This window comes from Sphaeramia orbicularis, chromosome 12 (genome assembly GCF_902148855.1).
Source record: "Sphaeramia orbicularis chromosome 12, fSphaOr1.1, whole genome shotgun sequence".
Lineage (NCBI taxonomy): Eukaryota > Metazoa > Chordata > Actinopteri > Kurtiformes > Apogonidae > Sphaeramia > Sphaeramia orbicularis.
The window spans coordinates 40,817,148-40,828,576 of record NC_043968.1 but is presented as its reverse complement, the minus strand read 5'-3'; the positions used below and the strand labels follow the sequence as shown (position 1 = coordinate 40,828,576).

The window sequence follows — 11,429 nt, the reverse complement described above, 5'->3', positions numbered from 1 at the left end:
TTTATTATTCTGTATGTTCGAGCCCTGATTGACATCAGATTGAGTTACATTCATTTAATAAATAAAAACTTACGGAAACTTATGGAATTTGGAAAATTTTCAACTGGTGGTCCCAAGTTTGAGCAAACACTCAAGAGATTCAACTTAATGAACATATACACATAGCTGTTGTATATTTACACTAAATATACAACAATCACTGATATACTGAACAAATATTTGGATGTTTTCATCACATAAAAAGTAAATGATGTTTGCCCAAGCTATAAAGTACCAACAGAAGAAAAGTGTTTTGGTATTTCAGTTGAATAAGCAAGAAGTGATATAAAGAGTGCCCTTTTGGTGTAAAAACCTAAACTTAATTTTCTATTAACATGCTTTTGTTTTAAGTAAAGTCGGATCAACTACAACAGCCAATGAAAAATTAAAGGGAAACTCTTGATTTTCGCATTCAATAGATCCATGCTTTTTGAGAATTAGCCCAGTTATTATTATTTTTTTTGGTTTATAGTGTAAAGTTGGTTTCACATAGAGGCAGTTTTAATCAGATGTGGTCACTTGGTCAAGGCTGCAGTGGCTCGGGGCAGAGTGTGTCTCCTCGTCATCACAGTTGTCTGCTTTCAGCAGCGGAGAGAAATCCGAGTCTCCCTCCGCCTCCTCCCGCCGGGCAAGCTGTCAGTCACGGTGGGCACTGCTTGGCGGCGTGATGCTGAAGACTCTAATGCGCAGGTGGGAGGCAATTTGGAGGCACACACCTGTACAGTACCGCGTCAGATCAACAAGAGAGAGGACCTGGAGATAGACACATGAGATTAAAAACTTTAGTCATTGGACAATCAGAAATAATGTACAATGTAAAGGTTTCATCTGTGAGACACTCAACCATCACTTGCTGAAAACCCAGGGTTTAGTATAGTAGCACTCAAATAAAAAAAAAAAGCATGAAAAACAAACATGAACTGTATTTGGTGAATGACAGGTCACTCTCACCTCCTCTCTCAACCTGCCAATAGTGACCGATATGCTTCACGTGTCAAAAGTTCAGTCAGATGTGTAAAGCAAACAGGTGAATTTGTGCCCAGAAGTGATTGCTGTCGCTCTTCAGTGTTTATAATGATCTGCCTTGGCGGAGGTCTGTGCTCTCCGAGTACTTTTCTAGTTATATATAAGATTTCCTGATTAAATACCTAAAATAAAAACAATCATAGAAACCAGCAATCTCAAAGGCAACTAAAAGCAGCCTGATTTCACTTCACATACTGTGATTATCTTTTTAGTCACTGAAGATCCACTGTCCTGTCCTGCAAGTCATACCTGGAGTTCCACCCCCAACCAGATTCAATTTAGCCAGAAACCAGATTAGAATGAATTAACTGTTTTGTTTACATTTTTCTGGTTGAGCTGTCACGTTTTGAAACAGATATAGAAACATTCCCTTCTGTTTAGTGGGTGTGTTGTGCTGTTCACTGTTGTAGTGATGTTCTGTTTACATAACACCACAGCTACTATAACAGAACATATTAAACCATTAATTAAAATGTTTTATTAATTAACATTTGCAAGTCGAAAAAATTGAACAATTCTTAAGCAGAATGCAGAGCTGAATTCCCACTACACAACAGAACTGTAACAATCATAACCAAAACTGTACAGAGGTTTTTGGATTGTGCAGCACTCAATGCAAACATTATTTTCAAACTAAACCAGGCAGGGTATTTTTAAAAACCTGGTCTTATCTATCAAACAATAAATATCAGAGAGGAATGTCTGATTATCTACCACCCAGCGATAGACTGGACATAGTTCAACACTAGAGCGATTAGGAGGTTACACTGAGTAAATGTTTATGACATAATGTTTGTTAAAAGTATGGAACAGGTGACAGAAGAAGTGAATAACAAATCAGATCAAAAATATTACTGCAAAATTTTGAGAGCAGAAATGCGCTAGTAATGCTAAGAATGTAATTAAAGAAAATGGGCTTAACTCAAACACACCCTCTATAAAACATTGGTATGATATCATATATAAAATCTTCATAATGGAAAGAATTACTTTCTCCTTGAAGGGAAAATGAAACATGAAACAACCATGTTTTGTGTAACCATTTTTCTACTCTTCTAAATGCCAACATCCCACATTCATACTGGGATATTCTTGTTTGTGTGTGTCTTGCTTGTGTTTTGTTATTGCAGAAATCTGAAAAAAAAAACAAATAAACAAAAACATCTAAAGTCTATGCACGTGTAACCAGATGGAGGCTAATGAGATGTGATCTGAATAGGGAAATAAAATAAAGACATAAATAAATTTGCGAAGTCTACGTTGTGTCAAAAACTGACCATGGCGATCCAGAGGACTATGTGTTCATTGATGAAGCTGTTGAAGTACTGGTTGAGGACGAGTAGACCAGGTCCTATAAAGGCTGTGTCTGGCAAGTACAGCTCACTCTTGGTCATGTGTGCAACCTACAGAAAGGATGAAAAGAAAGAAAACAAGATTTGTTATAGATGAGCTTCAAAGAGGGTAGTGAGCATCTCATGTTCTTATGTAAGCTCTTTGATTGTGCACCTTCACCTTATGGTAGATGTTTGATGTCCAATGCATCATGAACAAGCACAATTTTACCCAAATTTACTTCATACGCAAAAGGCCTCAACAGTTATCGTCATTTAAAAGTTTAATATCAGGCACCAACAACATACCACAAGTTTGTTGGAAATCTTGGAGATGACCATTCCAAAGGCGAGCAGATACAAACAAGGGTGATTCTCAAACAGTTGGCTGGAGGACTTCTTAAAAATGATGAAGGCCATGGTGAGGATGAGACCGATGTGCAAACCAGGACTCAGCACACTGGTGTCCTACAGAGCAGAGCAGATCACTGTTTACAAACAACTAAGGAAGCCAAGGAAACTTCAAGAGCATTAACATATATGTTCATGATCACTTACAGCCACTGTGGAGCCGTTTTTGCCGACACCTCCGTTCAATATGACATAGAAGTAGTTGTGGCAGGAGTACAGGGCTCCACCGACGATGCCCATGATGGGAAAGACGTACAGCTTCAGGCCAATGATGGGCAACTAAAGGACACGTACGAGGGTCAAATGAATGTGAAGACACAAAGTATTCTTCTTATAAGAAGAATAAGAGTGCTCATATGAAAGCTGCAGGCATGCCGAGCGTGATGGGAGGGCAAAGCAAAATAGGCGGGAGACATCATCAGCTTCGTGAGCCAGATCATGTCCAATAGATGACCTGTTGCCATGGCATTAGCTACCCATATTTACCTTCTCAATTCTCTCATGTGATGTTAAGTCAAGCCTCCAAAGGCAGCACAGAGTGAAAGTAAAACACAAATTCTATTTAAAGACTAGAAGGAAGACTAATAGCTAAGAATTGAGATAATAAGATAAGTGGAAGACTACCAGTGGTGAAATGAAAGTGTTTCTGTTTGTGTACAGTATTAGTGTGCTTCTACATGTGACTGAACAAAACCCATTATTCTCAGTTACCGTGGTTTGCCATATGCTCACGCCTCCAAAAGCTGCCATGAAGTACATGATGATGATCGCAATCTGCACCTCTGTAACATCAACCCTGCGCAAAAGTGATACACAAAACAGATAAGTTTTAATTTAAGAGACAGCACAGGAGTTTCATGGTTAAATAAGAGCAAAACATCATCTGTATTAATACTGACTGTTAATAAACTTGTAACCTACAGGCCAAATCGAAGAGTCCCTGACACATAGGTCTGCCAGTGAGCGCAGAAGAACATAAACATCCCAATGAAACCACAAAAAAACATCCAGTTGGGGAATATTCCGACTCCACATGAAATGCACGTCCCCACAGCAACAAAGACTGTGGAAGAGAGAAGACAGACCAAACAAGGCAGTAGGTGTTAATATATCCTAGAGGTGAAATGTTAACTGATAGATGATCTGCTAATACACCCTGACAACACCGGTACAAGTTGAAGCACCTGTGGAAACAGCATCACAGCCATGGTCGAAGAGCTCCCCGAGGGGTGAGCTGCTGTTCGTCCTCCGAGCCTGTTTCCCGTCAATAGCATCCAGAGACTGGTAGATGAACAGGCCGAGGGCACTCAGGATGAAAGCCCACGATGGAGCCTGACAGGGAGAAAAAAAGACTTAGTCAAAGATCACTGATGATAAAGACAGAAAAGCCCTTCACTACACTTCTTCACACCTGGAAGCTTCCTACTTTCAACCAACTACAGGCGACTGTGGCTCAGGAGGCAGAGCAACTAATTCACAAACTAGAAGGTGGGTGGTTTGACCCCAGTCCAAAGATAAGAACCTGAACCCCAAGTTGTTTCAGTGAGTGTTTCACATATTTCAATGCAAGCTGAACTCACTATTGTACAAGTAAGTTTAAAGTCTATATCACTACAATTCACTGTGCAAATATTGTGTTGAGTAATGCTGTATGATTTGGTTAAAAAGTCAAACTGTTATACAATATTACAGTTGTGATTTGAGTCTATTTGCTTTATTAAGGAGTAAGACACACAGATCACTGATCATTTTGATGTGTATGTATGTACTAAAACATACAAGCTTGACTGATTGAGTGATTTATTCCAAACATGCAATGAAATTTAACATAAACGTGAACAAGTAAAACACAAATAATAATACAAAAATCAACAATCAAGACAATCTTTGAAAGAAGAACAGCACAATAGTTTCATTTACATGCCTGAAAGGAGGTGGGAAGAAATGCTGCTTATTTTCCCGCCCCTTCTCCATAAAAGATTAATAATAATAATCTTTTAACTTTTCATTTCTTAATTGTGCTGGCAAAATATAAATAACTCAACTAAAGAAATATATGCATAAACAACAGTGAACATATGGTGACAATTAATAACCCTCATCCCTATATCTTGTGAAAAACATTTTCTTATAATTGTTTTTGAACTGGTTTATGTTTGGACATTCCTTGTGCTCTTCCCTCAGTCTATTCCATAATTTAACACCACACACAGACACACCACACACAAGCTTCAACTAGTATAAAATAGTGACTTTCATTTGTCATGTTTTTCACAGTGCTCTGCTCTGTCACCAAGTCCAAAACACCACAACACACAATGGACCATTAAATTGCAGCCCTCTGCGATTATGTAACTGCACGGAGTGACACTGTGATTCCGTTATTTGCACAGGTCAAGTGTTGATGTTCCAAATCTAAATGATTGAATGGAAATAAAGCTTCACACATTTAGTGTAACAAGCAAGAGATCCTGCAGAGCTTTACAGCTTCTACGTCATCTAAGAAACTGAGGGGTCACAAAGTTTATTATTTATTTATGGTTTATTTGATAAGACCAGATACAGCACACGTGGATAAACTGAAAGCAAGTATCACACAAGAAGCACGTTTGTGAGATTAAGACCATACAAAAGTAAGAAAAAAATTACCTGAGTACAATAAAATACCATAAAGTTAGATAAAACTAGCAGTATACAGAAAGATACACATTCAGAGATATGTGTGCATATTATAAATTAACCAAGATGTAGTAGTGTTTTTATAAGTAGCAGATTATAAATGATCAAGTCATGAGTTCCTCCATGAGAAAAACGATGTTTTTACAGAACTTATCTCACAGTGAAGCTTATTATACAGTGCTGTGCAAAAGTCATGGGGCAACATTACATACTTTGGTTTAGTAAAGTTCTAATGACCACATACTGTATATGCATTTCTCAGTCTCTGTATTAAGATCCAATGTGGATATATGTGAAGTATGCACAGCAGTAAAAACAAAAGTTCCAGGGTGAAAACAGCTTCTATAAACCAAAGTGGTCATATTTAGTGTGACCTGCCTTTGCACTTAACATGTCTTTAATCCTTTTGTTCAGACAATATGAGATTTATTGCATTGATTTAGGGTTTATACCAGAGTTCATTCAACACGTCAGATGTTTCTAATTGTTTGTGCTGCTTTTTGTCATGGGGTCAGGGGTCACACTAAATAATGACTTTAACCTGTAGAATCCATTTACTTCACATGTGCACATATTTTCTTGTTGTATGTGAAGAAAAGTGAATGAGACATAAACATGTATGCTCATTTCAACCCAAAAACAACAAAAGCTAAAGGTGGCCTAAGACTGTTGCACAGAACTGTATTTCAGTGGAAAGTTTAACAAAGTTAAAATTCTGTATTCACTCAAAATGTAGAACAGTTGGTAACTATTTGAAAATACTTAATTGTAAAGTGGTTGGCAGGATGAAATTATAATAAACTTAGAAAAAGCAAGGTATTGTCAAATGTTAAGGATTTTTTTTTATCATATTATCTTTGTTGTTTTACATTTTTTTTGTAGCACAATGATAATGATTTATGCGACACAGATGTTCCTGCATCATTCAGGCTCAACATGCATGAGATAATCTGCAGGTCTGATCATACAGGAGTTTGTCACTAGATTAAAAAAGCAGCTTATGAGTTATAATCCTTCGGTTCCATTCACAAACATAGGTGATCTGTAATCAATGCGAAAGGATTAAACATGTGTTAAGTACATGTATTTAAGTGTCTCAACCACAAACACCATATGCATCTGTGTGAAGGAAGGATTCCAGCTGAGTGGAGGGAATCAGTTCCTCTTACTAGGGTGGAGGTTACGGACCATCTGGACACTAGAGGCAGCCAGCAGCTCTGTGTATTCACCAGTGTGTGAACATGAGTATGTTTGGGAGGGACACAAAGACAGAACGAGACAACAATGGTCTGTGTTTCCAGAGAGGTCAAGAATCTCATACTGTCCTAAATGTACAGAGACTCTGCTGTTCAAAGTCCACGTCTTCCAGCCCTGGTGTTTGTGTGTTTTGGTTACTCCCATCTGCATTACCAAAAGGTTATCTCAGATGTTGCACATTGTTTGAACAGGTATAGGACTTTAATCCATGAAGAACAGTGGAAATTGCCAAAGCATTTGTCAGTATTGAAACTTAAGCGACTTTGTGCAATTTGACAGCAGGTAGTATGTTGGATGGACTGTAGACCTTAAACCAAAGTTCTCATTGTCGGACTGGACAAAGGTGCAAATCTGATAAACACACCTATGGATTTACAGCTGGAGCCAGTACTCCAGAGTAAACCCAGACACACAAGCTACTGGACCATAGGTCAACTTTCAGCTCAGCTGCTTCATGGAAGGCCTGGGTTTGGTTAAGCAGGGCAAAAGTTGGTTGACTATAGTAGCTGAGGCTGCATGGGAGACGGATTTGGACCAAATTTAAACCACCTAAACAGCTATTTGTGGGCTTTAGGTCAGCGTACAGAGCAAACCATAAGACGCTGCTAATTCAATTACCTCCAGTGTAAAAAGCTGCTCTTCTTAATGGTCTGAGACATTGGAAAAGACATTGTGTTTTGGCATCAACAACAGGGAATCACATGAACATAGATGAACAACAACACATCAAAGCTGTCCACAGTCCAAGAAACTGCGCTTAAGACCACATGACGTCCACTCAGCAACAAAATCCAATGTAAAAACAGCCAATTTAGTGCATCCTGTCTGTTTGTGACATTACAAACTAGACACCCATGTAGTTTAACACACTTAGCATGTTTACCATATGCTGTTGTTATTTATATTTATTTATACATTACTACCTCTGCAATATTGATCAGAAATATATATTAAAAAAAAATCCTGTAATGCACAACTCGTGTTAACATTCTGTCATATCATGTCTGCACTTCATCCATACAGCTATGTTATTTATTTTACATAGCTGTTATTATTATTATTTATTTATATTTTTATTATATATATATATATATATATATATATATATATATATATATATATATATATATATATATATATATATATATATATATAACTTTGCTTTCTTAGATTTCTTTGGTTAGAAGTGCCATGCAATCCTGCTGCTCATAAGGGACAACCAAAGTTCTTTGAATTGAACTGAAATGAATTAAACAGTAAAGATGGGGCTGTCGGTTTGTTATGTATGAACAAAACACAATCCAGTGTCTTTTTTAAGAACATATCCAATCCTTTAAACATGTCAAACACAGCACTGAAGGCGTTCCTGTGAATACAGTGAACCTTCTGTGTGGTTTAGATAAATGAACAGACCCACTGGACTGACCCACACTATACTTGAATGCAGTATTTTTAGACACTATACCTGAATGCAGTATTTTCCACACTATACCTGAATGCAGTATTTTCCACACTATACCTGAATGCAGTATTTTCCACACTATACTTGAATGCAGTATTTTCCACACTATACCTACAGTATTTTTAGACACTATACCTGAATGCAGTATTTTCCACACTATACCTGAATGCAGTATTTTCCACACTATACCTACAGTATTTTTAGACACTATACCTGAATGCAGTATTTTCCACACTATACCTGAATGCAGTATTTTCCACACTATACCTACAGTATTTTCCACACTATACCTGAATGCAGTATTTTCCACACTATACCTACAGTATTTTCCACACTATACTTGAATGCAGTATTTTCCACACTATACCTACAGTATTTTTAGACACTATACCTGAATGCAGTATTTTCCACACTATACCTGAATGCAGTATTTTCCACACTATACCTACAGTATTTTCCACACTTTACCTGAATGCAGTATTTTCCACACTACACCTACAGTATTTTTACACACTATACCTGAATGCAGTATTTTTAGACACTGTAGGCATGTTGGAGGCCATTAAACTGTTCAATGAGTGCATTTGTTATCAGAGCTTCTGCGTTCCTTCCATTCCACAGAGGGGCTTGTATTTGGGGCTAGTCCCCGTTTAGAAACTTTGGCCAAGGTCGCTCCACTCACCTCCTCTGTGGCCGTGGGACAATAATACACCAGCACCACCGTGGAGAGGATATTCACCAGCAGTCCCACAATAGTCAGAGTGTTTGGTGCGATCCATGTGGGGATTTGCTGGACCAGCCAGTTCCAGTAGATTTGACACGGTGGCTCGAACAGGGATCGGCCGGAGGCGCTGTACTTATGCTCCTCCAGCCGCTTCAGCTGGGCTCCTGACAGCGGCTCCGGCCACAGGAAATGGGCCATTGTTTTTCTGCCTCGTCACTCCTCTATTTACGGATACAAAGTCCCAGGAATCCCGGGCGGCGGCGCACACCGGGCTGTCTCGTTCTGTGGGCCGGGTCCGGACAGGAGCAGCTCATCTGGCCTTACCGCCGAGTCTGACTAGGCCATTTCCACGGCGGAACCATGAGACGTCGACGGCGGAGACCGAGGTGCGTCTCCCAAACGGAAGCCCGGATCCGGAAAGAGGACACGGACCGGACAGGCAGGCAGCAGGCCGGGAAGTTTAAAACAGGAAGCAAACATGTCATCATTACAGTACAGAATAATGCACAGCAAATACACTGTGGAAATATAGACCATAAACAGAACAATATAGTGTTATCGTCTGATACAGCTACTGTAAGATTCGATTTAACATATTAAATATCCAGGGCTCCAGGTCCAGTTAAAGCTGTGAAGTGTAACAGTGGAGCATTTTAAGTTTCCTTTATTCATAGGGAAACAGGATTTGTATTTTTTTTTGTTGTTGTTGAAAAACCTAGGTCCAACCACTGTACAATTGCTTTTCTATTTTTGAAAACATTAATAACAAGAAACAAATAAATATGACAGATCTAGACAATATTAGAATTATAAAACAAAATTGTACAAAGTCAGATCTAATAAGTTATTATTATTATTATTATTATTATTATTATGTCAATGATCAATTCTTATAAAGCAAAAAATGTCATCTTTACCAAATATAATAATAATAATAATAATAATAATAATAATAATAATAATAATAAAACAAGTTATTTGTTTTTTTAGTGAGTTCTTTTTAGATTTAGACCATTTTTCTTTTTAATCTAAAAAATTAATAATGAGAGCTCAATCAAAAAATAAGAGAAGACTGGAACAATATTTTGGATTTGTCTATTTTTCTCCCATCTGTACTGTCTGACATACTGCAATTCTACTTCTTTTGTAAATATATATATATACAGTAGGTCGGGTTTTATTGTTTTTGTCTTGTTCTTTTCTTTACCCTTAATTTGTCATTTTATTTTCTTTCTGGCTTACATTGTCATGTTTTATGTTATATGAGTGTTTTTGCTCAGTATTATTCTGTACTGTTTACATGGATATCACGCAAGTGATCTATGTTATGGAAAAACTGACGTTTTCACTTAAGGGACAAATTTTATAAGATCTGGTGTAAATATGTTAAACCTACTATACCTGACTTTGTTTAATTTTGTGTCATAATACATCAAAATATAAGGATATCTAGATCTGTCAGATTCTCCTATATATATATGATATATTGTGTAGTTTTCTGTTTTTTTGTTGTTGTTGTCAATGTTTTCAAAAATGGAAAAGGACTTGTAATGTGGTTGAACCTTGGTTTTTCAATAAAAAGTTTGGTTAGGAATAAAGGAAAACTTGTTAAAATACTCTAAGATACGTTACCCCTAAAACAGTTTTAATTTCACGTGGACCCTTGTATGATTTATAATTTGTTAAATCAAACCTTGTACCACATGTTATTCTAAGACTATATGGACCAAAATATTGCTACACCTTCAGTTTACAGCTTCAGCTCCCACTACCTATGATTTCAATGTTTTCATGATAAAATGTTCGTGTCAGTTGTTAATTATCATAATAAATGTCAAATCATTTTAAGTTTTGTTTTTTTTTTACTTCTTGACCAGCCCATTACATGTGACTTGAGACACAAAATTAACAAGACAAATATTTTAGAGGTCTAGAGGTAGAACATTTATATAAATAAATAAATAAATAAATAAATAAAATTCAGTCTCATCCTAAATCAACCTGTATTCTCTATGGTCCCCACAGGCTTGTACTGTAGGCATTAGGTGTGATGAGTAATCACTTCATCTGCCCCTCCTCTCACCCTGATGCACCCTTTATTCTGGAATAGGATCAGTCTGGACTCATTAGATCACATGACCTTTTTCCATTGAAATACAGTGTAGTCTTCAAGTTGTTATGTTTCTGATGAGAAGCTACTCACTGCATCAGTTGGGTTGAATAACTTTTTGTTGCTGAAACATATATATTAATTGCAGTAATTACCCAAAGGAAGATTTTCAGATGGTTAAAACGGTAAATGAAACTGACAGAGAATTTGGTCACTCTTTCAATGTTTCAGTCACATATGGTCAAAATGTGCTTAGGTCTATTCAGGTTTTCTGTCCGTTTCAATATTCCTAAATTATTCTGCTTCAGTTTTCCTATCCTATTATGCAGATATGTGTGATGTGTTCAGAATGTGCAGAGGTTTGAGTATGACTGGAAATATTACCGAGAC

The 11,429-nt window shown here is 37.2% G+C and overlaps 1 protein-coding gene across 1 annotated transcript; it reads right to left on the bottom strand.

Annotated features, from left to right (window-relative positions):
• Positions 1-75: 75 nt before the first annotated feature.
• Positions 76-9,339, bottom strand: chpt1 (choline phosphotransferase 1). The gene is made up of 8 exons (XM_030149086.1): positions 8,888-9,339; positions 3,992-4,139; positions 3,729-3,870; positions 3,519-3,603; positions 2,955-3,086; positions 2,706-2,864; positions 2,343-2,468; positions 76-792 (listed from the first exon to the last, which is right to left on the bottom strand). Exons 1-8 carry the CDS (start codon positions 9,125-9,127, stop codon positions 676-678), a joined length of 1,149 nt encoding a protein of 382 aa, XP_030004946.1. The 5' UTR covers positions 9,128-9,339; the 3' UTR covers positions 76-675.
• Positions 9,340-11,429: the final 2,090 nt, after the last annotated feature.